Genomic DNA, 27,853 nt, shown 5'->3' with positions numbered 1-27,853 from the left:
TTGAAATTAGGGGTGCTAAAAACCCTATTGCGCCTCCCCTACTTGCGCCTATGCTCTGACAACTGATGATGGACCAGATATACTATGAACGTGTTCAATAGGTGTAGACCGTTGACGTATATACAGCAAGTACGAACTTGATACTAAATATTGTATATGCTCATTTGATTCAGTGGCGCCGAACTTCTAAAATTTTACTCAGGCTAAATAAAAATACATTCGAATTTATTTTAAATGCGAGGCCCTAAACAATGGCCTAAAGTGCCTGCCTGCTAACGACGGTAAAATAATATACTGCATCAACAAATGGTAAAAGGTGATATAATAATAATATGTGATAAGGATATGTTATCACCATTGCAATTGTTAATGTCTTCCTGTATAAAAAAAACGGTTTTGTGTCTTAAATACTTCATTTTTTCAATGTTCTAATGCATTATTCTTGGTTATTTATTGTTTCGTCTACATACTTGATTCGCGTATAATTTAGTATAGAAAATGGACAATGTGAACAATGAATACCGCCGCTATCCATACTGCGTGGTTTGGACTCCGATACCATTTATTAGGCTAGTTTTATTTCAACTTCCGTTCAATAGAATACCACAACATACCTGCTCAATGTTTACATGATTAACACTATGATGTAGTAATAAATTAAAGAACTACTAAATATCACTATTTAACTACAAATTTTCCTGTAATTCTGTATACATTTTTTTTTTATTCATATATCAGTATTAAACTATTAAATTTTATGCATTACTCAAAATTATGTCCTTCTGACTAATAAACTTTGTATTAAAAATAGTACTCCTAAAACTGAGAGTGTTTTAGTTGCTATTGACATCTAAATATTCTAAATATAAACAGTTTTAACTTAAAAATGTCATTAAAATATTACCTTAACTTAAAATAAGCAATAAATGCCAAATAAAAATTACTATTTAAAGTGTTTAAAATTTTAAAATTGGTGAAATACAACGGCGTTTCAAATATTTTTGATACAATGGAAAAAGAAACGTGATTAATTTATTGATGTAGTTTGTTATTAGTTTCTAAATTAATACTTTTAAAAAATTAGCGGCTTGTGGGTTTATTTTATAAACGAATAGATAATATTTAGTAACTATAGTTTTTTTTTATTATTATAGCTGGTTATTTCCATTAATTGGTCATATGGGCATAACTACATCTACTGGTGTTATAAGAGATTTTTCTGGATCATTTTATGTAGCAGAAGATGATATGGCTTTTGGATATCCTACAAAATACTGGCAATTAGATGTAAAACACATAACTGGTGGTTCTAAAGCATGGGATAAAGCTGTGAATGAAGCATCCATTGAATATTTCAATAGAATGGTAATTTTCTTACAAATTCTTTATTATTATTTAATTAAAGAAGTATGTGTATAACTTTAAATGTTGATAAATTTATTAGTTACAACTAATCCTTATTTATTCTAGCATAATCTACTATGTGATAACTGTCATTCTCATGTTGGTATGGCATTAGCGTTAATGAATTACAATAAAAGTAAAAACTGGAATATGGTTAAATTGGCTTTATACACATTTATTTTTGGGAAATATGTCAGGTAAAATAAATATAACTAATAATTTTTATTTATTTACATTAAACAATAATTAAAATTTTTATTTTTAGTTGCAGCGCATGGTTTAAAACATGGGGCCCATTTATCATTTTTGTATTTGTCTGTCTTGCACTTTATTCATTCGGTCAATTAATCTAAAAATGTATAATATCATAGTAAAATAACAGCTCATTAAAATTTGTTAATTGTAATGTGATGATCTCTACAGCAGCATATTAATATTTTTTATGTATAATTTATATTTTTTTTATAACAGTGGTGTAGACTGGGAAAAGATAGTATAAGTATTTTGATTTTGTCTTTAAATTAATAAAAGATAATCCTTTTGCAGAGATAATTTTGTTATAATAGAGGTTCTTAACCTTATGAGGTATATGAACTACTGTAAAAATAATCTTTGACAGTTAAAAATAAAATTGCAACCAATAAAGTAAGCTCTCTTGGCCATTATGATAATATTAAATTCAAATTTGTCAAACTACCTTAAAATATTTTTCTACTTTTTTAAATATACAAACAATTATTTTAAGGAAACCATATGTATTACTTCATAAAGAATAAATAAATGTGTGATCTATATATTTTTACTTAACATTTACGATTTTATTATATAAACTAATATTATGAATTCTTTAGAATTTTACTTAATAATATTATATTCTTAATGTATACTAGATCAATAAAATACTGTAATATTATTTTATAACTAAAAAATATTAAAAAATGTTAGTGAATTTTTTTATTAACTATTATTTCTTATACTTCATAAATAAAATGTGCTTGATGTGGTTTTGTTAATACATTTATTTTTACCAAATCATTTGTTTTTTTTTCAACTATATTGAAGTGAAAATATTTAAATTTAATAACTATTTAAGTCATAATATTTATAAAACGCTTAAATTTAGAACTTCTTATTGTTTTTAACGATATTTTTTTTCGTATAAAACTGTTAGGTCTGATAAGTGTTTTGTAAAATTTATTTTAGCGTCATAGCTAATATATTCAATAAATATTAAATAAAGCGAATAAACAGTTGTGTAAATAAGAATTATCATTAAAATGATGATAATATGGTAAATGCTTAGGTACTAAATTTATTTTATTTACTGTTGGATAATACAAAATTTCTATTAATTTTATAACTGATTGTTGTTTTCAATTGTAATTTTATCTTGAGAACTTATTTTTAAATATGTAAAATATTTAAAAACTCATAATAGTTTATTTAATTTTGTAGTATTGAATGATAAATAATTACAATGTATGAATTTATTACATTATAGCACTTCTTAATTTATTTTTTATATATAGACTTTGTTTTTTTGTTTATATATTTTTAATTGTTTAATTATTGCTTAAGAAAGTGTTTTCAGAGATAAATATCAATTTATGTGTTAACTTTATAAAGAGTAATTCATATATGTATTTTGGTACTAAACTGTTAAAATCAATTTTTATTATAAAATATCAAAATTCAACATTATCAATTACCCAGCCATTTTGGAAAAATGATTATAAAAATACAATATAACTATAAAGTTTAGTTTTTATACTACTTTTTATGAGCAAGTTGAAAATGTAGATAAGAGGTTTAGGACAAGGGTGGCCGATCCTAAATAGTTGGGAGAAAGACGAAGGTGAAGAAAAATAATAAAATACTTATAGAACAAATAGAACAAAAAGCAAACTCAATATATCGCAATAAATTTTATTTTTTCTTACAAAGTAATTGATTCCAAGTATATTATATACTGTGACCTTTTAAGGAACATACGTTGTAGAGTTGTTCACCAGTCTTCTATCATTAGAAAAATCATAATTGTACATATCAGATTCAAGAATTTTTTTTACAGATAACAAACATCTTTTTGTATCTTCTAAATTATTTGTATAATTATTAGTATTCATATTAATTTTGCTGGACAATACAAATGGTATGCTATCTAGCATACTAGTCGGTTTAACATCTTGATCAGAAAGTTTTGATACGTTTGGTTGTAAGCTGTAGGGTGTGTTAGGCATTGTTGGTAAATTTTCAGCAGGTCTAGGTTCTAGATCAGCAGTTGGAACAGGCTGAGTGTCTTTTGTTTCCTCAATAGGATCAGTCTTTAGTTTAGAAGCTCCAAATAACCAGGATGCCATAATCTTAAAACAATAACATAATTTATTAATAAGTAGGTATTTAAAATTAAAATAATTTCATTCATTTATATTAGTATATATATATATATATTAATAAAAATGTCCATAGAAGGTAAATAATATTGTAATAAGTGTGGTATAAAATTGTTTTCTACCACTAATTTATTGATAAAAAATATAGACTTAGAGTTACTGTCAATGGATTACATTTATCAGTTATGAATTTGGTTAAGTTAACCTATATTATTAATGTTATAATAAGATAATATAATTAAGTTTTAACACTGTTGATTTTTAGATAATTATATGAATTTGTGTGTCAATATGATTCATAAATTAATAATTTTTTTTTTGTATATTTACAGCTATTAAATATAAAATTAAGAATATTATTTTAAAGTAAAATATTAAAATATCTTAAGATTGAGAGTTAAAATATAATATCAGAGTAATTAAATTAAATTAAATATTAGAGAAAATTATAATGGTAAATAGAGGGTAATTATTTTATATTTAATGATTAGAAAATATTTTTAATAAAACATGTGAATTGATATAACTATGAATACAATAATACAAATATAATACTAATTAGGTCAAAATATTTCATGAGTTCATATATTATTTATCTGGAGTATAATGCTATAATAAAATAATTTATATCTATCTTTGATACTGTTGTGCTCTTGTTCGTTTAAGTTAGGTAAGATAATGCTTAATGAGTTTAACTAGGGAATGAACAATCACAATACACCTATTTTATGTAAACTAATATTTCACTTAATTTGAATGAATGCTTAACATACACTGACTAATTTGAATTGCAAAGATGATGATGATGGTCATCAGACATAATCTACAATATGCAACTCAGCATTTATACTTGTAACTAAGAATAGGCTCTTAACATTACTTAATGACAGATTTTTATCTCATGTCTAGGTAACTTAACCAGTCATATCTTTAACTAACCTTAATCCTAAGTCTATAAGATGTACTTTTAAAATAAAAGACGCACTGTTATAATAAAAATTGACATAATGTATTAAACTATTAACTAACAACCACTAAATACAAACGGTAAACTTAATATATTTTATTATCATAAAAAAAATTAAAGCCATGACTACAGACGGATATAATTGCATTAAAAATATCTTAAAATTGCATTAAAAAGATGCCAAAATTGCAATGAAAATTTATCGAAATTGCAGTATTAATATGTTGTAATTGCATAGTAAAATCATATCAAATATATAACCATTAATTGCTTACTATATATCTATTCGTAAGGTATAATCCAAGTAGAAATAAAAATATTTAACAAGCATACAAACTTTTAGATATAGGTGACAACAATTATAAAATATGAATTATTATAGATAGCAATAACAATAAAAAGATAAATATAGTAATCAAAACGAATTCACACTTCTTTTTCCAATTCGGACAGCCAACGGATGACATCCCCTTCCAATATGTGCAAAATTTTCATACCTCCAGGAAAATGGTATATCGGACACTCTTCTACAAGGTGTTTCATAGTCTGGATCATTCCATCAGCTTCTAATTTACTAATTACTTACTTAATTAATATTATGGACATTAATATAATATTTACAAAATATATCATTTTTCTAAATTAAAATTTACAATTAAATATATCTCTAAATTGTATTTTTGAAAGTCTGTTATTTAAAATATTTTTATATAATGAAAAAGTATATTCAACGTCTACACTTGTAATCGGTGTTATGTATTTAAAATAATTTAAAAATTTGATGTTATATCTAATCATTTTGATTTTCTGTTATAACTTCAGATTAAGTTTTAATAGTTTTATTTCCTTCTTTTTTTTTAAAGACATATTTTAATTTATCCTAAACTATTTTTCCATTGAGACCGGGAATATTTATCAAAATATTTTCAATTTCACTTAATATGTTTAAACTATTAAGTAAAATTAGTTACGAATTTTCTAAACTTGTGAGTTTTGTAGATAATTCAGATAAATATAATTTTAAAAATACTAAACTACATGTAACTAAATGTAATAATTTACGTTGTAGTTATATATGTTATCGGAAATGTTGACATTTTAGGAAAGGATGACAATTCCTAGTAGTGGAAGGAAATGATATCATTGCCTAGGAATTGTCATCATTTCCGTAGTTTATTAGGCAATGTTATCACACATTTATACAAGATTTATACAAGCTATGTTAGAATTAATTTAGTATTTTTATTAATCATCATCGCATTTAAATGCATAATAGAAATCAATTATAATTATTTTTTTTTTAATTATAGGCACTTAAAAAGAATTTTTAAAACATATGTACACGAGATTGGAAATAAATCCTTGCAAGGCAAATTTATTGAATCTAACTATTGTTTTAGAGTCAGCAGGTCATGCAGAAAAACAGATATCACTTTGGGAGGCAGCTACTGTAAATAGTATTTTAGGGGCACAAGGATATACCCGATGTCTATGTAAAAAAAAAATGCAAGATAAACAGGTATGTTTGCAGATCGGCATCTAGAATTCATAATTCTATATGTCATGGAGGTTTGCCATGTGAAAATAAAACTGAGTAACTACGAAAAATAAAATTTAAAATATAAAAATTCTGAAATTATACAAATCAAATTGATAAAAAAAAAAGTTAAAAAATAACTACTCTATTTTATTATATTATTTTATTATTTTATTATAATATTAGTTATTAACATTTATGTATAGTAAAATAATTATTTTAAGTTAAATTAAATCAAATTAAAAAAAAAAAAATGGTATCACATGTATGAAAAAATATGGCATTGCCTGGAATTATAAGGAAATGATAACATATACTAGGCAATGATATAATTTCCTTCTGCTACTAGGAATTGTCAACATTTCCGGTAACATATATATATATATATATTGTAAAATTACTTTAGAAATATTAATTTGTATATTTTAGCATGTAAAGTATAAAAATTACAATAATTGAAAAATTTCAAAAAATTAAATTGAAAGACTGTAATTAATCCAATTCGCATATATATTTGAACAGATTTGATATACCTGGTATCAATAAAAAGTTGTAATTCTATTTAATCTGGTCTTTAGTCATGACTAAAGAGTGGATTTAATTGATATTGCAACTTTTTATTGATATCCAGTAAATCAAATCTGATCAAATATGTCTATGAATCAGATTAATTAGTCTTCCTATTTAATTTAATAATGCAATTTTTTGCAATTATTGCAATTTTTATATACTGATAACAATGATTTTATATGTGATAAAATATACAAATTATTATTTTCAAAGTGATTTTACAAATAAAATATAACTATGATGTAAATTTTTACATGTAGTTAAATGGATTTTAGGATTTTTAAAATGATATTTATCTGAGTTATCCATAAAACTCACAAGTTTAGAAGAATTAAATAGTTAATTACTTAATAGTTTAAACATATTTAGTATAAATACTAAATAAATAAATACTAAACAAATACTAACTAAATAAAAATATTTAATATAAATATTTCAATAAATATTCCCGGTCCCAATGGAAAAATAATTAAAGATAAATTGAGATATGTCTTAAAAAAAAATGAAGGGTATAAAACTATTAAAACCTACTCTGAGATTATGACAGGAAATCAAAATGTTTATTTAGATATAACACCTAATTTTTTAAACTATTTTAAATATGCATCGATAACAAGTGTGAACGTTGAACATACTTTTTCATTATATAAACATATTTTAAGTAACAGACAATACAATTTTTAAGAACACAATTTAGAGATGTACCTATATAATAATAAATTTTAATTCAGAAAAATGATATATTTTGTAAATATTATATTAATGTCCATAATATTATTTAAGTAAGTAATTAATGATTATATATTTGATATGATTTTACTATGTAATTTTAATGTGTTTCATTGCAGTTTTAAGATATTTTTAATACAATTATATCCGGTCTTTAGTCATGACCAACAAAATACTTGTAACAGGGTCAAACATGACTATACTCTATGACAATAATTGTTAGAAAGATTGAAAGTTGAATGAGAGCATGTCTTTGTAATCATTAAATATAAATGAGAATAATCAAAGTTTTATATAATTTATTGTGTTGTGACGTCTAATAATTACAATGGAGCTAAAGTAAGAGCACAGAAATAAACATTAAATGGTTATAAATAAAGAGGTTATGTAATGCTTATATTATATTATAACTCTAAAGCTAACAATTATGAATCCTTCTGGGCTTTTTATATTTTCAGAATTAAGACTTTTAATATTTAGTCTGATCCAAACTTGAGGTTTCAAGAAAATGCATTTGAATCACTAAATATACCGAGTTGCACACATAAGATAAAAACCATAGCGTACGAGGAATTACGTATATTTACGAACCATTCTAATTTAATCAAGATTTTAATACAGAAATTAGATCTAAATCAGAATGATACTATGAAATACATGTATTACGAGTTAAAATATATAGGTTATACCAATTGAATAGCTTCACTCCAATAACAATTGTGAAATTAACGAACATGAATTCACAACGATACACAAAAAACACACTGTCAAGAAAAACGTAACGAAGGTTTAGACGCTGTGAGAGTAATATAATAACCTTACTTTAACAGAGAGCAGTATTCTAATTCGTCACGGAATGGTTGATGTAGTATCGCAATGTTTGGTGACACGATGTGAACGTTGATTGTAGCGTGCAGCTAATACACACTCTCCGTGTGTATCCAATTAATCGATAAAAATGTATTGACTACACGAAAAAACAATAAAACAAAAACATTTATAAGAGATAGTATTGTTCAACGACCCGAGATACAACTTTGGAACACCAACAACATGTGTTCCACATTCGAATAAATTATTGTTATCATCTATAACCTCAGACAACAATCGCTGGTATAGAAGATATATATATATATATCTGTGATCGCGACACAGCTGCAGCGCAGTGATTCTCAAATCTTTCGCGTGTAACAATACCTCACGGATCTCGTGTTTATGCCGTATTATGTTGGGCCAGTGATAAATGTTTAATGTGTCGTGTGACTATTATACACGTACATATCTACTAAGTACCTATACATACAAAAAAGAAGTATTCACTATTACTCTAGGCAGGGCCGTAGCAAGGGGGTGGCGACAGATACCTACGCCACGAGCGCAATTCCTGAGACGGCGCAAAAATTAAAATCTTGCAAAAAATTACAACGGTCAATGTTGTTTAAAAAACATCATTAACATTAATTAAGGTAATCATCAAAAATAATATCTAATAAGCATATTATTTTTAAATTAAAAATACATAAGGGCGTATTGTTTGGTTAATACGGCATTGACTCTATGTACATCACTAAATAGTAAATAGGTACCTTCTATTCATGAGTAAATTTTAATTGCCATATATTTAAAAATATAAATATCCCTTTTACGTATTTTTCGGTAGCGTCAGTAAAATGTTGTTCCTTCGAAAGTACTAAAACGAAACATTATTAGGACATTTGGTATACTGTTTTCAACTAAAGTTTTTTTTTTTTACACATTATTACCTACCATTCATTTGTAATGTATTATATTTTAGTTTTTTTCTTCAAAAACTCCTCGTTTTGAGAATTTAATGAAATCAATTTAAAAATATTTTCATTGATTATATAACTGATATATAACCCAATGGTTTTAATATATAATACTCGTAGTGTACATGGATTTTTACATTAATGTGGTGGTACCTACATTTTTTTGTTGATTCTTAGGTAATTTTGTATAATTATAAAACGATATCATGTTGCGTGAACTAATTGAATATTTAATCGTGCTCAAAAGTTTTCTATTTTGTTAAAAAAAAAAAATAAAATGAATACGAATAGGTAGTTAACAATCCAAGTACTACGTGCAGGTTTCAAAGTGGTAATAAGGAGCAGGAGACTAATCCATAACTAATTCTCAGCGTTCCGTCGTATAGTACCTACTCATACAATTACTAGGTTATTAATTATAAATAGGTATATATTATGAGGAGTTGTTAGTAAATAATTTCCTCCGCTAACTATTCATATGCTGTAAAAATGTATAAACTTATAAATTATTTATTGTTTTAAATAACAGATTGTAAATATCTTTTAATAAAATAAAAAAAAAATAATAAAACCGTATTCTTTAAGAATATATTACTATACAATTTATACCTAATATTAGTTAGTTTTGTTTATAACAGTATACCTAGTGACTTCAACTAAATAGCAAAGTCAATTTATATTTAGTAGGTAATTATTATTTTAGCTATAACGTTTTCATTTAATATTAATATAAATACTCAAAATATACCCATAAAATAAATTATAAATAAATCAATTCCGATTCCTTAGTGTACATGTTATAACAAAAAAAAAAAATGTATAGCCTTTTACGAGTAGTTTTATTTATAATAATAAAATAAAATATAATAAGTCCTTAAAAACATAAAATATATTTTACCCAACTGGTATTATGTGAAATCAGAGACATACATCCACTCATAAAATAACAATACATTTATATTAATATTATAAAATATTCAATACACTTCTTCTTAAGCTGATCAAGTCATGAGAGTGAAAATTTTATTCAAAATAAAAATAAAAAGTAGAAGGAAAATTAAATATTTTTCACTTATTATTTTGTGAGATTACAGATATTCACTCATTAACAAAATAATAGCATTTTAGTTTTACTATAAAAGTATAAAATATTTAATACAATTACTTAGGATGAAGCCAACAAAACGAAAATTGATAAAAAAATAAAAATATTTAACCTAATAATTTCATTTTTATCAAATTTTCCATTCTATTGATAACTTATGAATGTTGACTTAGTTAAAACGTATAATTTTATGAGTAATTTTTTTAGTAAAAAAAATGTACCGTTAGAAATTTATTTTTGGTACCTACTAATTTATAGGTACTATTTTATTAACCATTTTTGCTTGGGCCGGTCCTGTATATTACTATTATTATTTGTTGTACTCATTTTTTCCACGATTAAGAATTCTTCCTAAAATTTATTATACATTAGAAAACTTTTGTTTTCACCGTTATTAAACTGCCATCGGCCCCCCTTTGCCCTTCCCTTAACCTAGCACTGAACATTAATTTATTATTACTTTTCTTTATTTTACAATTATACATTATTCATGAAAAATATTTACATTTTGTTACATATAATCACCATTACTTTTTAAAAATTTGCATCAGTCGTTTTCCCTCGTTTTTTTAGTCGTAACTACACTCCCTACACTAAATATACGTTCTGTCGAAGCACTACTCGGTAAATGCGTATTTTATATTTATATAAAAAAAAAAAAAATCTATAAGAAGAGAAGGAATCACCTAAAGAAGTTCAAGTCTTTGTTAAGCTCTTGGAAAAATAATTAAAAATTTCATTTTCTATAGAGTTATTGAAATTTGTTTTGTTAAACTAATTAGAAAAAAAATATTTAATACATTATCGGATTGATTGAAAACTTGGAAAATGTATTAACTGCATTTTAAACGAATTAACAGTTATTTCTCTTTTATAATTTTTTATTCAGTCGGCTTACAAGACTAATATCTATTAAATGGGAAGTTATGGGTTTTAAATCTTATTTGTGGTTAAGTCACCAACAGTTGTACTAACCCATGCAGCCACCAAGTCTCAAGTATAATCCCTTCGCTGATAATTGACGGCTTACGCGTTAAAGAACCTACATGTAATGGATTGTAATATTCATATTGGCTCTTCAACATGCAATGCTTACATATAATTTGTGTAAATATTCGGTTAATGTAGCTTACAATAGGCAATACTATCCGTTTTATACTCATTTCATGATCATTAGGATTTTTGCGATATTGCGCGTAGACTTGGAGGACAGGGAGATAGAGGGTATTATGGACATATAACTTCGGATGTTGTCCCAACAATGCGCGGGCGGATACGTTTATTTAAAATATCTTACAGACCCGCAGGTCACGGTCTATCAGTGTCTATCGACATTGCTCGGTATTGGATCTTCCTCGTAGAGCGTTACCGCGTCGTCTTCCGGAACGGTCATCAGCTCGGTTGACTGGTCGACGACTACCGGGTCTTCGAACGGCCGGCCACCGTTCTCTTTGACCCATATTGCCAAGTTGTCACGAATGAGCCGCAGAATGAGCATCGACTCGTCGTACACGTGATCGTCAATGGAGTCGATCTCGGCTACGGCTTCCTCGTACGCTTCTTTGGCCAGGTCGTGTCCCTGTCGGTGCTGGTCGCACATCTGGTACAGGAACACGGAGTAGTTGAGCATCAGTCCCAGCCGGATCGGGTCGATGGGCCGCAGGCTGTCCCGTCCCAACTGCTCGGCCCGTTCGTAGGCGACCCGCGACTCGGTGATCACAGCGGCCCGGTCCAGCGAGTCTGTGGTCACCTCGGCCGCGTACCGCTTATAGTCGGCGTACAGCTTCCTGTAGAACACGTGGCTCTCCGGGTCGGACGACTGGGCCCGCGGGGACTCCAGCCAGCCGCTGATCACCGTCAGCATTTCCGTGCACAAAGCAAGCACTTCGCTTTCCACCCGTTCCCGGTAATCCCGCGCCATCGTGGCTTCTAGCGGCGCCACGGTATCCATGTGCTCGACCGTTATCAGGCTTCGCCTGGACGTCCGTTTCGTATCCAGCAAGTGTTTGTACGCTGCCGCCAACATGTTGTCCTCGTCCTTCGACATCGGTGCACCGGTCTCGAACACCTGTCTCATATACATGGCCATGTCTTCGAACCGGTTCGCTTCTTGCGCCAGTTTGGCCTTCCACAGGTACATTTTTTTCGTTTCCTCCTCCACTTCCATTGTACTCGAAGTCATTTTGTTCCTTTAATGTTTTGTATGTACACAAATATGAGTCTGTGCGTGTCGGGCGTGTGTGTGTGTATGGTGTGTGTGATAAAATATGCTCGAATATATTTATTAGAAGAAAAATTTCAAATACTTTTTTAGCGTTGAACAAAACGTTTATTACTCAGCAACTAAATTTGAACAATTATTTAAGCCGTCTAATTATTAACCATATTTTATTATATAATTATAGTTGAAATTTGTAGGTACGTCTATTATAATTTATAATACATTTTTACTTAAGGCACTATGAATTTAATACTATTACATAATACGAACTATATTATTTCACGACAGTTATACATTATTAACTATAAGTATATTATACTCGAATAATAAATTTTTCATAATCCATAAAAATACAAATACAAAATGAATTTAAATACTGTATAAATGTTATAAATGTCTTGTAGCTCCAAACAACCGGTTTTTATCATCAAGCCCATGTGCAGGAATCTCCAAGGGCACGGGAGGGAGGGTTTCAAAACTATATACGTTATGTTTGGTTCTGAAGTAAATAAAAAAATACATGTCAAAATATCCTTATAAATAATATCAGGATTTAAAATCAATAAATGACAAAAAATGTCTGAACAGCTAGAAAAGTTGACTATTCAATAAAAATGCGTTGTATCGATATCTGTATTAACAGCGACAATCGACAGTAGATGAAAAAGACGCGAAAATTCTAAAGAAAAATGCGTCAAATCGGGATAATTGCCTTTGTTAAAACAAAAACAAAACAACTATATATGAATTTTCAAGTAAGTTTAAATTTTATAAAAAGAGGACGAGTATATTTTTAGTTAAATATATGTAAATGATTTTCAATGGGGGGGGGGGGGGGGGGTTAGAAATCTCTAAATCCTCCCTGTACATGGGCCTGTATATCATGTATACTGAAATAACTTTAAATATTTGTATTTTATGACCACTTTACTTTTATAAATAAATAAATAATAATAAATTAGTTATCATACAGATTATGTAGATCAAATTAACCAATCAATAAAACTAACCTTAATATAGATATTAATATTAGTATAATATATAATATATAATTATATTAATATTAGTACAATCATTTGTTACAATGTACTTTTATGATTAAAAAGACTATTTCAATAATTATAATTTAAATTTTATCAATGATAATAAATTCAAAGTAATTTTTTTAATTTACATAGCAAATTTGGTTTTTAGTGGTTTAGTACAGTAATAATTATCAATAAAGTTTATTATAATTTTAATTTAAAAATAAATAACAAAATACAGTTTAAAATAATTATGTAATTTAATGATTATTAAAATTGTAAAAGTACCTAAAATGTACTTTAAATTTATTATGGAATAAACGAACAAAATATGGATAATATTATCATAAAAAATCTTAGTAATGAAGATAGGAGGTAGATGATTGAAAAAAAATAATTTAAAGTAAACGGTATGTTTATAAACATAATAGAACCAAAAATGCTAGGTTGTCTTTTATACAAAAAAAAAAAAAAAAAAAAAAAATAGCAAATTAAGAAGACTTATTAAAAATATATTCATATGTATTAACTTGATAAATTTGTGTTACATGTTAAATAGATTGTATAATATTAATTTGTACCTATATCCATTTTAAATCGCTTTTTTAGCTATTCTGAATATTTACATTTGTAAATGTATGACTTAATATTAACTTAAATCTAAGATCGCATTCAAATATCTTATATAGCCTTTGTTAAACGTATTAAATGAATCAATGATTGTACAAACATCACTAGTTATATATTTTATGAAATTGAGATATTAGTAAAAATGTATACTAGTCTATGCGTTGAGTGTAACAACATCTTTAGGTATACTTTTTTTTTATTAGATAAATAAATAATAGTATCAGTGTTTTTATATGACTAGAATACCTCAAATTCATAAAATATTTGACTCGTGACGTTTACAATCATCAATTCAAATATACTATAATATACTATATTAATTAGTAAAAATCTATAATCGCATTCAAATATTTTATATAATCGGTGTTCAATGTAATACATATACTATATTAATTATTAAAAATGTATAATCGCATTCAAATATTTTACATAACCTGTGTTAAATGTATTAAACATATTATATTAATTATTAAAAATAACAGTAGTAAGGCAGTTAAAATAGTGATACATTACATTACATTAATCAATGTTTATAGTTAATTTAATGTAATAAAAAACTATAATAGATATAATAGCAAATTAAAGTTGTAGAATGTTGGTCATAAAAATTATTTGTTATTAATTATTAATAATAATAGGAATATTTAAATTGTTTAAAATATTAATAAAAACAACATAGTTTTATAAAATAATTAGTTGTATGACTATATAATAATTAATAAATACAAATTTAAGCTATAGACTATTATTTAATCCAACTAAACTATAAAGAAGTCTTATTATCTTGAATTAAGAAATAAAAAAAATGTTCAAATTTTTAATGAAATGAAACACCAAAAAATTATTAAAATTTTTAAATTATTTTCAATAATATATTGAATATAAGTTCTATTACATGAACTTGAAAATATTTTACGATACCACTATTTTGGATAAAATAGATATCATTAAATTTGAAAATTGTACAGAAAAACTATAAATTTCAATTTAACTAACTTTTAATAAATTATTGCTTAGTGAAAACTAATAATTAATTACGATTAAAATTATTTTTTGCATTATAACTTTTGTTTACAATCATATATAATCTCCAATATTTTCTATAGAGGAGCATCACATTCATATTCATTAAACACAATTTGGTATATTTTCATTTAAGAAAATATGGTTTACTTTAAATAAAATGAAACTGTGTCTATAATTTATCACATAATTAAAATGGCAGAAAATTTAAATACTTTTACATATACAAACTTAAGTAAATGTTATAATTATATATTTTTTGAAGTTTAAATTTCAAAATCAGTGAGCAATGCATTCCAATCAATATTGTTTTGAAACACTTCTTGGTCCAACCAAATCTGGTAATGTTGTTTAAACTCATTTGATAAATTAAATGGCTTACCCAAAGCACTATTAATTGAGAAATCACTTGGTGTAAATTCATCATCCTACAATTGGATATCAAATTATAAGTAAGATCATATTCATAAGACGTAACATTTTCTATAAAATTTATTTTAATAGTAGTAATTTTAAGATAAACAATGTTCAGTATTATTAAGTTTGTTTTCTCATTCATAAATCATATTTTGAGTATGAATTAAAATGTAAAATTTCTTGATTAAGGGATATATTTCTAATAATAAGCTATTAATATGAAATAGTAAAAAAACGTAATATTACAAAAAATATTACAATTTTATGGAGTTAAATAATTGAATAGTTCAAATGATATGTTTAATTTTAAATTTTTTAAAAATAAATTTCATACATTAAGAAGATGTAATATTATAAAAGTTTTCCAAAAATAAAAGATGATAAATATAAAAATATAATGGAACATAAATAGACATTGTTGGGTCATGATTTATTTTAATAACTTGAAATTTAAAAACAAAAGAGAGAAAGTTAGTATTAAACTTCAATAACATATACTGTATCATTATTGTATGATTATATAATGAACATAGACTTACATATTGTTGAGAATATCGTCTGGCATTGAACTTATCTACTGCAGATCTCAAACATCGTTCTTCGATTTGAAAGTCTGTTGGGCGTGCTTCAAGATCTAAAGAAAACAGTTATCAAAGATGAAACTTTAATTTGATGAATAAGAAATTTTTATGTGATGTACAAAAAGTTATCAATGACTTACAATACATTTTTATTCATCTAATTAGTACACAATAAAATAAAAGGTAATTTTAAAATGTAATTTATTAAAATAATTACCATTTCCATATGCCCAATCATCATTTAACCTATGTCGAACTTTTTGATATATTGTACTCATAGTTTTCATATTGGATTTGCGCCATGCCCTACCCAAGTATTTTGCTTGCATTTTTAATAGTTTTAAAATATAAAGTTGCATCATGGCATGTCGAACTTTTAATGACTTTTTTAATATTGGAGCCGACTTAAATATAACCAACATCTACATATGGATGAAAAAATTTTTAATTTAAAATCATGAAATGAAATATTAATATATTATAGTACCATGATTCTTGAGTGTTTCCATTTTGTTATTTTATTCAAAACTCTCAGTAAATTGATACAAGAATAAACATTTCTCCAGGAACATAATGGAAACTCTCCTACCTCAATGTTATCTAACGAAAGATCGGGACCATCGCCAATAACACATGTTGGAAAATCTAATATTGGAATCCTACCATCATAATTCACAAAAAAATATTTATTATAAAGTAACAGCAACCTATAATGATTATATGTATAAACATCTTAGTTTGATTACTTACGTATTCTTAGATGATACATATGAAACAAGATTTTGATTAAGAAATTTTATAACGAGAGGTATGCAGTTTGCAAATACAAGATGTTGAGAGATGAATTCAAACTGATATATGTGATTGGCTTTAAAATGTTTTAGGAGAAGAAGTAAAATACCACTAATAGCTTTTACTACAATTTCTTTTTGTCTGTTAATATCAGTTTCTAATTTAACTGATTCTGAAAATGACATTCTAAAGAGCGAAATATTAAATTTATGATTAATAAGAAATATACAGAATTATGGTTTTGTTACATACGGTACATCAACTGGTAATATATCCGCAACAATATTGATTGAATCACTTTTAGCTTTTGATGTAGGTGAAGCAGCTAATAATATTTTCAATAGTGCAATCATATGCTGAGGTAAATTTGGTAGCATTGCCTATATTATTATTATATTTTAAATTCCAATTTAATTATTTAGTTGGTATTTTTTTTTAATTATTATTAATTAATCCGAAAAATGTTACCAACTAACCTGATACAAAACTTCTGCAGGAGTCTGTTTAACATCATCTTCGCCCATAACTAATGGGCTTCTTTGAATTATTTCTTCTTTTTTTATTTGATAGTCAGCTAAAGATGTATACATATACTGAAATATTGTAATTAAATTAATATGAATATTGAACATGAAAAGTTTTTAAAAAATTACTTGTTTGAAAATAGACACACTCTCATGTATTGGATCAGGTAGGCCAATTAGTGTTTCGATATCATTATCCAATTTTAAACCAAGAAATTTAATTCTTGTTAGATTCAAAAAGAAATCTAAATCTTTATGACGTACTTTAGGTATCCATGGTAGGCCTTTTATCACTAATGGGGTAGGTGGAGTCTGTGGTCGATAATCATTTATTTCTTGAATATTTTTCATACTAGAAATATCATCCATTCCTAACTGCTGATCTTCATAATCTTGCAAGTCTTCATCATTTTGGTATGACAAATCCATGACCACAAGTGATTCATCTAATGAACTTTGTTTTATTAAGCCCTAAGATTAAAAAAAAAAAAAATTAATAATTTTACTTATTAGATGTATAATTAGATGTTGAAATAATACTATGTACATTGTACATACAAAATATTTGTGTAATACTAGTATACAAGCTATAGATGCTAACTTAGTTTAAATTTTTTTCACAGAAAGCTGGACATAAAACGTATTATTGTTTATTGAAGATTAAATAAATCCTTATATTAATTTTATAAGTAAGCTTTTATTAAAACAATATTAAATAGATGATGTGCAAAACATATAATAAATTTAAAATATTAGGGCATGTCCCTCTTTATTATTGATTCAAGACTTATAGCCAAAATTTGAATAGTAACATTATTTATATAAAATCAAATTGATACATAATAATTTTTTATTTATGCTTTACTTATTTAATTAAATTATTTTAAGTTTATTAATATTATAGAATAGAACAACTGGATCTAAGAACTTAAATACCCAAAAATTATAGTCTAATATACCAATTCTCAGTCACAATTTTTTTTCTAATTTTTAGGTAGATTTATTAATGGATTAAATACTGTCATTCTGTACAATTTATAATTTAGATTAAATATTTACATAAATATTTTTATGTAAATAAGCAGAAAGAATTTCTAATATATTATTATCCCAAACGTAATAAGCATATGAACTCTATATGAACCCAAACTCTATAATATAAATATACAGATTAAATTGGAACACTACACTAGTGGAGTATCATAAGCTATGTTTATGATTTTTTTTAAAATAACTTGTATATAAATAACTTATGTTAACCATCCTTCTATCAAATTAACTACATTCAACTTGTGGTATAACAAAAATCTCAATATAATGAATAAAACTATTGATCCCTTGATAATCTCGTGATATAATGAAAAATTAAATGTATTTTTGTCCCCTTGATATAACGAAGTTTTTTTTTTGGTCAAAGCTCTCACAATATAATGAATTTTTACAATTTTGGAGCTTGATATAACGAATTTTATGAATTTGTATCAGTTAGGTATTATTATGCAATAAGATAAGTTCATGATATTACACAAAACAACAGTGCATTTTGTAAAATTTTAAGTTTGGACAACACTATTGATCGTGTAAGCGCAAGTGGCTACACACAAACAACAATAACAGATATAAAAAAATAAATAAATATATATGTACGTAATAAGCAAACAAAATGTAATTAGTTAATAAATAATAATTCATGTATATATGTATGTATCTAATAAAATATGTAATAATATCTAATATATATGTATGTAATTATAAAAATCTAAATTTTTTTTAAATCTCATTTAAACTTTTTTTGTTAATTTATGATTTTGATACAATAAATTTTGATGTAACAAACTTTTTGTTAGTTTCTTGAAATTCATTATATATAGAATTGACTGTATTATAAAAATAATAAGATGATTAATTTAACAAGTACATAATTTTAGTACATAAATTGTTATAGGGCACAATTAATATTCAAAATATATCTTATTGCGAATTATAGATAAAAATGTGATTAAAATTAATACATAGCATCTTTGTTATTAAATTTGATTCTCCTATAATAGTTCTTAATAATCTTAAATATAAATTATAATTTAATAATAAATAAAAAATTTGAATTTGAATTGTATAATTTACATAGTAAATAATTAAATAAACAGAATGTAAATACTTCAAAAGTAAACAATCTTCTTTTTCGTCTTTCTCCCAACTATTTGGGAAGTAAACAATAACAAATAAAAAATATACTAATTTAAAAATGTCCTTTATTATATTAGCCATATTTTAGTGTATGGTATACATGTGAAAATAATCAAAATTGTGCAATTTTAAAAATGATTCTTAATTAAGGTCATATACATTGAATTAAATTGTTGTGAAATCAGTAATATTTATTTATAGCTAGAAATTGTTTAACTTAATCAGTCTTTAGATTAATAGTAAACTGATATAGATGTTAGCTAATATTGATTGTATTTAAAACATTTACACTAATGGTTTATTTATGAATACAGAGATTTCTGTGATGTACAGATGATAAAACAATCACAATTTGGTACAAACATTTATCTACAGTCTTATCAAGATATTAGTTATTACACTAAAAATATATATTGAATGAATTTGAGAGTCAAGCAACACATTTTAATAATTTTTATTTAATAAAAAATATACATGAGTCAAATAACTCATAATTCTTGATTACTTAATTGTATGACAAATTCAATTGAATGAAAAAGTACACATTATAATAACTCACAATGATTAATGAATTAGGTATGAAATATCTACCATTATTGATAGTGCAAGTGTACAAATATACACAACATAACATTAACGAAACAGCACAAAAAAAGAGGATCACACATCTGTGTTGCAATTTCCAATGGCAATGACAGAATCAGTAAAGTCTAAACTTACCTCTTCACAATAGCTAAGGGAAGTAGAATCAGCAGTAAATTGACATGATAATGCATTTAAATTATACGCCATCTAAGAAATGTTAATATATAATTTTGTCTTTAATTTATTCACAAATAAATGAAATAAAGTTCAAAGACAATACAGTTAAATTTAATCTAATTGGTCATAATCACAAAAATGATCACCATATTAAGCATTTAAAATAATAATTATTTATAGTACCAACCCTTAAAAATGAAAAAAAAAAATTACAAATATTCATTTACACATTTTTCATGTTTTCATAGCATAAATTGTAATTATTTTAATAAATGTAAAATCAATACAAGTATTTTGTCCTATAGAACTTAACTACTGAGATGATTTTAATAAATTAATCTATCAATATAATTATGACTTTAAAAGATATTCTTAGTTTTTTTTCTGTCTATTATTGTCAACATAGAAGTTGTAATAAAATAATTTTAATAATAATAATTCTTACTATTGAAGAGTGTAAAATGTTATAACCATCAAAATTATTTTTAATAACTTATAAAAATAAAATATTATTTTCAAACAAATTATGGTGTTTTAGTATGGATTCATTAAAACTGTAAATAATATAATATCATTTTGTACTGAAAGGATAAAAAATTGATATGTGCCGAGTAAAAAAAAAACTTGTTTACAAGAATGATGTATCGTACTTGAAAAAAGTACTTGATTTTGTATTTAAATTATTTTTATTTTGTTTATTCAATTAAATTTCATTTGTTTTATACTAATTCCATCTAAATATATAAAGATGAATATTATTTAATGCAAATTAAAAACGTCCAAAAGCATTTTTAAAATAGTATTAATAATAAATCTATCTCCCATCATTATAAAATTAAGCTAAAAATAAATATTGATTTTCTTACCCTCTTTTGACGGGTGCCACGTTTTTGTGCATTTATTACATCTGTAGAACTTGGTGGTGGTGAAGATGATCTCATTGTTTTGATTATTTCAATTGGATCTTCTTGTAGTTCAGGTAAATCAACATTTTTTCGATATTCATCTAACAAAGATTGATTTATTTTTATTGCTCTATCTTTTATAACATATATTATATAATTAAATATATACTATTGTCAATACTTTTTAAATTTGACAATGTGTCCATTCCACCAAGTAAAACTAGAATCAACTTCCACAGTAATAATAAAACTTTTTTCATTGGATAATATGATGCCAATCCACTACAAAATCTAGTTATCATTCCCAATAGTTTTACTATTATATGGTCTTCTGAATAAGGTAATCCTTTAAAGTTTCAAAAAATTAAATTAAATATCTTTTTTTCTAATTTAATAGATACTTATAAAACAATAATTTCAAAAAATACATTATATTTTTTTGTTACCTATTTCTAATAATAGATTTTCTCTAAATTCCTTAAATTCAGCACCTGGTTCAAATTCAGATACTCTTAATACTTCAACAAATGTATATAACACATTCAAAATTATTCTCAAATTTGTAGAGTCAGTACAATTAATTTGAGTTTTCCTATGAAACTGTACAGATCTAAAAAAAAAATTATTTTGAATTTCAAATTTAATTTTGGAATATCTCAAATTTAATATATTTCTTACTCAATTTCCATGTTCAAAAGATTTAAAAATATATTATAAACACCAAATTTATATAAAAATAGTACATTTTCTTTGGCATTCGCCTGCTGATCTTTGTCTGACTGACATTCAGCCCAACATCCCTAAAGATAACATGGTTCAGTTCAATAGTGATTTATTTACAATGTGTAAAAAAAAAAAATACTTACTTGCAACAAATATAATACACATCTTGCAGCATTTATCCGCTTTGTCTTATCTGATACTTCCAACAAATCAAGTAATCTAGATGCAACTAAGTTTTTATTTTCTACACTCAAATTATGCCAAGATGGTTTAAGGTCCAATGCTAACATTATTTTTTCAAATTCCTAAATAAAATATAGATTGTCTTAAAAACTATATGCATATACAGTCAACTCGTGGTATAACGAAGTTCAATAGAACGAAAACCTAGATATAAAGTATAAAACTGTTGGACCCGTGATATAACGAAAAATGAAATGTATTTTGGTCCCCTCGATATAACGAAGATTTTTTGGTTAAAGTTCACGCAATCTATCGAATTTTTACAATTTTGGAGGTTGATACTCCACGTTTTACGAGTTTTTTTGGGCTATTATTATGCGATAAGATAATGTTCATGTATCGTTTATATGATACACGTCTGTTAAATATAAATATACATTTTTTGCTATCGACAAAGATTTGGCTATCTGTGGAGTTCTCAATGACGATGAGATTTTGAATAAAGCTGATAACGAAGAAGAGTGTTCTGAAGATTCCCCGTAAGCTCGAATGAAGCAAAATTAGGTCTCCGCACCGTCTTAAATGTTTTATAAACACATGATATTGATGACAGTGTATTTTGTAATATTCTAAATTTGGAAAACACTATTAATCGCGCAAGAGCAAGTGGATACACACAATAAGAAAAAATTACTGATTTTTTAAAAAAATAAATAAGTATGTAGGTATGTAATTATAAAATATAATAAAATCTAAATTTTCTTTTAAATATTGTTTAAACAATTTTTTTTGACTTATGCTTTTGATATAATGAATTTCGATGCAACAAACTTTTTGCTCGGTCCCATGAAATTCGTTATATCGTGAGTTGATTGTATATACAGAGGAACCTCGATTATCAGTGTTCACAATTAACCGTGCTCACTCTTCCAAAATAAATTTGTCTCATTCTATCTATCAAAAATGTTTCGCCTGAAAAGTTTTATTAGGTTGGAAGAACATATTTTTATATTACGCACATTTACTCCAGATAATCGAGGTTCTCTGTACATATATATAAATCATATAATTTAATATTATATAAATATAATATAATATAATATATATATGTATACGTGTGTGTGTGTGTGTCTTACCAACAATATGAATAATTCAGGTTTATGCAAATTGCTGACCTATTTTAGGTAATGTTAATAAAATATATGATTTTCAATATTATTTTACATATAACCTAGGTATTTTATAAAATACCTAAGAATTATGGAAAATTCCAAATTTTTTTTGGATAAAGTAAAAAATATTTTATTATGTTATATTACATTAAGATTCTTATAATTATTATATATTTTTACTCATATTACAGACAAAATTTAATTTTTATCTATTATTATATTATTACTATTATATAAATATTTTACTTAGACTACTATTTACTTATTATAACATGTTGTAGAAAAGTGACATTTTGAAGTGCATAAAATGTTATTTTTAAGGCAAATACACTTTTTATTTTGACACTTGGACTTACAAACACATTTTAAAAATCCTTGGCCAATTCTTGTTCATTGAATTTTTATCAACTCATTATACTGTTCATCAGATAAAAAACAAGTATTAACGGTCAAATTGTTAAAAAATTTTTGTAGTTTATTATAAAATTTGACTTTAAATAAATTGTGTCCATAGTTGCAACACCAGACATGAAAATGACGATATTGTAATACAATTATTAGTACGTTCAATATTGTACCTCAGAATTATTATTATAGTAGTAAAAGAATCATAATATTTATTGTGTTAAATTGTGCACACACATTTATGATAAACGATAAGTAAAGTCATTGGTAATAGGCGATGCCCAATTTTGTTTATTTTCATCACATTGCCTACTCCACATTTGGAACTATACATAATATCTAGGCAAAGCTCGTATTATGTATATTGCTGAGTGATTTTTATCATTTTATATAATGCCTAGACTTTCTGCAAATATCGGATTATCCATATTGTCAGTAACATATATATACATACAATCATAAGCTATTATCAAATAAACAATTTTGATAATTATCAGCAACAAATTTCACTACTTCAATTACCTGAATATTGGTTTGATAATCTTCCAACTCAGAGTAACTATACAACTCTGCCATTTCACAAAGATGTGTATCAGTATCTCCATAATTATATTCAAGATCAGGACAGTCGGATTCTTCCTGAAACATTGAAGTTTACAATAGACAACAGTTGAATTAATGATTATAGAAACACCATGAGGCACATATTTTATGAAATTAAGATATTAGTAAAAACATACACTATTCATGTGTTTCTTTGTTGAATGTAGAATAACTGATTATTATTATTAATTTATCTGAAAAAATAGTATAAATAAAGACATTTTTATACTGAACGCATAGAAACACATGAATATTTTATGTTTAATAATATCTCAACTTATATGTGACTCAAGACGTTTTTTGCAATCATCGATTCAGTTAATATATTATTGTTATAATATGAAATTAAGTAAATAAACAATTCAAAATATAAGCATCTTACTTCGGAATCCTGTTTCTGTTTTCTATTTGCCATCGATTCTTTTAACTTTGGAGTAGTTCGTTTTATATTAAAAACATCCATTGTAACAAAGATACATAAATCGCAAATGTTAATTATAATTTATGAATATTGTTATACGCATAATCAAGTTCTCGTCCAAAAGATTGGTTTCATCTTAACTGTACTATAACACCAAACAGAACAAAAAAAAATTATCCAAATTAGTATCCAGATTAATTCTTTTTGAAAAAAAAACTTTAGAAAACATAAAAATTATTGACGAATATGTTGTATCCTATTACCTTCAGTACATATTAATAAAATTAAAACTTGTTAATATATTGGACACTTCGATCATTATACTATTATTATTAAAAAAAAACTGTTATCAATATTATTGTTAACAACCATGAATTAAGATAGTATCTAATATTATCTTAATTCATGTAAACAACACTTATCAATATGTTAAGAGTATAACTCCCATACAAGGTGTGTATATATATATCCATCATGCTCCCATAGTATATCACAGACTAGGATAAATAAAAATGTGATCAATGGTATCTCCTAAATCCTAAAAATATAAATTTGTAAAGAAATATCATAATATTTTATTTGTAGAGAAGTTAGATTATGGACAGCATAAAAACTACGATTTCGACAATGTAGTAATAGTTGAATTATATTATTTAATTATCTACAACGGTGATAAAAACACAATATTCTATCATTGATTAAATATACGAATTATTTTTAATCACTAATCAACGGTCGTAAAAAGATTACGAAATTGTTGTTTATGCGTTAAATATCATGGATTAACAAGGCTTGGTTATTTTTAGCTTAGATTTCACTAAATAATAAGTAGATACCTACTGTACATGTTCTTCAATAAAACGAAAAATAGTTAAAAACAGTTTACTATAAAATAAATAATACAATTGGTGATTTATTGCTTTACATTGTACAATATTTTTCCCCTTTAATATTTAGTCTCGAAAACAATACACGTCCACTAAAAATAAAATGATTTAGTTTAGAGAAATTACCTATTAAAATTAATATATATTCGCTATGATGTTAAAAAAATTTTTTAAGTAAAATAAATCAGTAATATTCAGTAAATACTGTGTTGTATTTGTTTAACTTAAGTCAAACTTTATTATTTAATACAGGTACATTGAAAATGTAAAGAATTATAATTATCATTATAATATTATATACTTAATAAAGCTAAAATTTAACTAAAGTATAATAAATTAGTATAGAATTAAATACAATTAAATTTAAATTATTAAATCATAGTGCAATATAATATAAAACCCTCCATTATTTATACCATAACAATTTTTTAAGTTTTAGAAATATATAGGTATGTACTACTTAGCTACTGTACTTGTATAATTTTAGTGGACATGTGCACCACCTTTAACCAGTTATTATAATGAAGTTGTAAAACAAAATTGTCATATTGATTATTGTTATTACTTATTATTACTTAATATTCCCTAACTTAACTTCCCGATAATTAGTTAGATATTTATTATTAGTGTTATTAAAAAAACTAATTTGTTCATTTTAATAACAAAAATGTAATTAATTGAAGGGTTTAAAATAAATAAATAAACATAAAATATTTAGAATAACACTAAAAATCAAATTAAAATAAAAATGAAGAAAAAATTAGCTTTGAAATTCTATGCATCTACAAGATAGTATAATAACCTTAAGTCTTAATCTAATATTAATACTAATCAGTGATGAATAAGATAATTGTACATGAATTTGACTTATGATTACTAATAAGTATTCATTATTATGTTAATGCCACTAAACTACAACTTTATACATCACTGTAAAAAAAAAATATGTAAAACACATGATTTTACTAAAAATATAAATTACTTATAACTATAGTCATTAAAGGTAATATTTTATAGTCAATCAGTTTTTTGAACTTCAACTGTAAGACTTTAATACGCTATATAAAAAAAAAAAAAAAAGTAAAACCTTTTGATTTTATTTACTGAATGGGTACCGTTTAATGTATAGTTGCTACATATGTTAAAAATATCAGACAGAAATAAAAAGTATTATATAACGTCTTTCAATTTCATATTCTTATCCCATGGTAATTTTAAGTAAAACCCTTGACATTTGACCAAAAATATGTATCAATTTACCATGGAAATATTATATATCTGCCAACGTATCAGAGATTACATGGTCCAAAAATGTACATATTATTTTATATCACATTTGTGTATGCATTAATTGTTATTAATTATCTTGAAATAGATCAAAATGAACACGTTCCACTGGTCCATAAAATAATTCACTGTCCGCAGTCGCCAATCGTGCATCGGAATAATTAATGATCCGACGTAATTATGTGTTGTATTGTACCGTTGTAATACGTGTAATCCATACAGTCCTTATGCGCGTGTGGACGTTTAACACATTAAACATTTAAGCGCATACTTTAACAGAACGCAGCACGCGACGAGTTTCGAGATGGGAATCGTTTGACGTGATAGCGTTTATTGGTGACCGCCACATAATACGCATATGCATTATATCACGGCTTGCATTGCATCGTTCGCGCAAACTGTGATAACATTCTACCTATAACCGTGCGCCTCGGATTTACAGCCATGGTGTGAGGGGAACGGTGCGGAAGGGAGTGATTAAAAATGACAAAAAACTTTTCGCCCCGCGAACCAAGGTGAACTGGTCGGACGGACGGGCGCGGCGATGACAAGCGCGCGCGCGACGGCGTCGGCGGTGGGCAACGCAAGCAGCCGGTGCGAACCGTCCACC

General features: G+C 25.5%; 4 protein-coding genes across 6 annotated transcripts; 1 reads left to right on the top strand and 3 right to left on the bottom strand.

The window, feature by feature from the left end:
* The first annotated feature begins 355 nt into the window (after nucleotides 1-355).
* On the top strand, nucleotides 356-2,211 carry LOC112688965 (transmembrane protein 222). Its single transcript, XM_025562417.1, has 4 exons — nucleotides 356-569; nucleotides 1,155-1,365; nucleotides 1,471-1,601; nucleotides 1,670-2,211. The coding sequence occupies exons 1-4, from the start codon at nucleotides 499-501 to the stop codon at nucleotides 1,755-1,757; spliced, it is 501 nt and encodes a 166-aa protein (XP_025418202.1). The 5' UTR covers nucleotides 356-498; the 3' UTR covers nucleotides 1,758-2,211.
* Nucleotides 2,212-3,314: 1,103 nt separating this feature from the next.
* Nucleotides 3,315-8,693, bottom strand: LOC112689025. Of its 2 annotated transcripts, none has more exons than XM_025562521.1 (2): nucleotides 8,423-8,693; nucleotides 3,315-3,767 (listed from the first exon to the last, which is right to left on the bottom strand). In XM_025562521.1, exon 2 carries the CDS (start codon nucleotides 3,762-3,764, stop codon nucleotides 3,384-3,386), a length of 381 nt encoding a protein of 126 aa, XP_025418306.1. In that variant the 5' UTR covers nucleotides 3,765-3,767; nucleotides 8,423-8,693; the 3' UTR covers nucleotides 3,315-3,383. The 2 variants fall into 2 exon arrangements, with proteins under 2 accessions (XP_025418306.1, XP_025418307.1); XM_025562522.1 differs by lacking the exon at nucleotides 8,423-8,693 and adding an exon at nucleotides 8,290-8,412.
* Nucleotides 8,694-11,813: 3,120 nt separating this feature from the next.
* Nucleotides 11,814-12,677, bottom strand: LOC112689040 (14-3-3 protein zeta/delta-like). The gene has a single exon (XM_025562537.1). It carries the CDS (start codon nucleotides 12,675-12,677, stop codon nucleotides 11,814-11,816), a length of 864 nt encoding a protein of 287 aa, XP_025418322.1.
* Nucleotides 12,678-15,599: 2,922 nt separating this feature from the next.
* Nucleotides 15,600-27,773, bottom strand: LOC112688931 (striatin-interacting protein 1). 2 transcript variants are annotated; one of them, XM_025562365.1, is made up of 16 exons: nucleotides 27,217-27,773; nucleotides 25,031-25,214; nucleotides 24,568-24,684; nucleotides 22,429-22,590; nucleotides 22,241-22,362; nucleotides 22,009-22,172; nucleotides 21,744-21,908; nucleotides 21,524-21,663; nucleotides 17,838-18,179; nucleotides 17,661-17,777; nucleotides 17,437-17,564; nucleotides 17,143-17,370; nucleotides 16,880-17,051; nucleotides 16,610-16,814; nucleotides 16,351-16,445; nucleotides 15,600-15,822 (listed from the first exon to the last, which is right to left on the bottom strand). In XM_025562365.1, exons 2-16 carry the CDS (start codon nucleotides 25,109-25,111, stop codon nucleotides 15,661-15,663), a joined length of 2,400 nt encoding a protein of 799 aa, XP_025418150.1. In that variant the 5' UTR covers nucleotides 25,112-25,214; nucleotides 27,217-27,773; the 3' UTR covers nucleotides 15,600-15,660. The 2 variants fall into 2 exon arrangements, with proteins under 2 accessions (XP_025418150.1, XP_025418149.1); XM_025562364.1 differs by lacking the exon at nucleotides 27,217-27,773 and adding an exon at nucleotides 25,333-25,413 and having other exon boundaries at nucleotides 15,661-15,822.
* Between the last annotated feature and the right edge of the window lie 80 nt (nucleotides 27,774-27,853).

This window comes from Sipha flava, unplaced genomic scaffold, assembly GCF_003268045.1.
Source record: "Sipha flava isolate LNK unplaced genomic scaffold, YSA_version1 41_pilon_pilon, whole genome shotgun sequence".
Taxonomy (NCBI): Eukaryota; Metazoa; Arthropoda; class Insecta; order Hemiptera; family Aphididae; genus Sipha; species Sipha flava.
This window is presented reverse-complemented; position numbering and strand designations above follow the sequence as displayed.

Coding starts and splice junctions, on each gene's coding strand:
- LOC112688931 (XM_025562365.1), bottom strand. CDS start 25,111: ATGGATGTTTTTAATATAAAACGAACTACTCCAAAGTTAAAAGAATCG. Junction 21,664..21,743: donor CACATTGTCAAATTTAAAAA/GTATTGACAATA, acceptor AATCTTTGTTAG/ATGAATATCGAAAAAATGTT. Junction 18,180..21,523: donor GTGGCACCCGTCAAAAGAGG/GTAAGAAAATCA, acceptor TTTTAATCTTAG/GGCTTAATAAAACAAAGTTC.
- LOC112689040 (XM_025562537.1), bottom strand. CDS start 12,677: ATGACTTCGAGTACAATGGAAGTGGAGGAGGAAACGAAAAAAATGTAC.
- LOC112689025 (XM_025562521.1), bottom strand. CDS start 3,764: ATGGCATCCTGGTTATTTGGAGCTTCTAAACTAAAGACTGATCCTATT.
- LOC112688965 (XM_025562417.1), top strand. CDS start 499: ATGGACAATGTGAACAATGAATACCGCCGCTATCCATACTGCGTGGTT. Junction 1,366..1,470: donor TTGAATATTTCAATAGAATG/GTAATTTTCTTA, acceptor TATTTATTCTAG/CATAATCTACTATGTGATAA. Junction 1,602..1,669: donor ATTTTTGGGAAATATGTCAG/GTAAAATAAATA, acceptor TTTTATTTTTAG/TTGCAGCGCATGGTTTAAAA.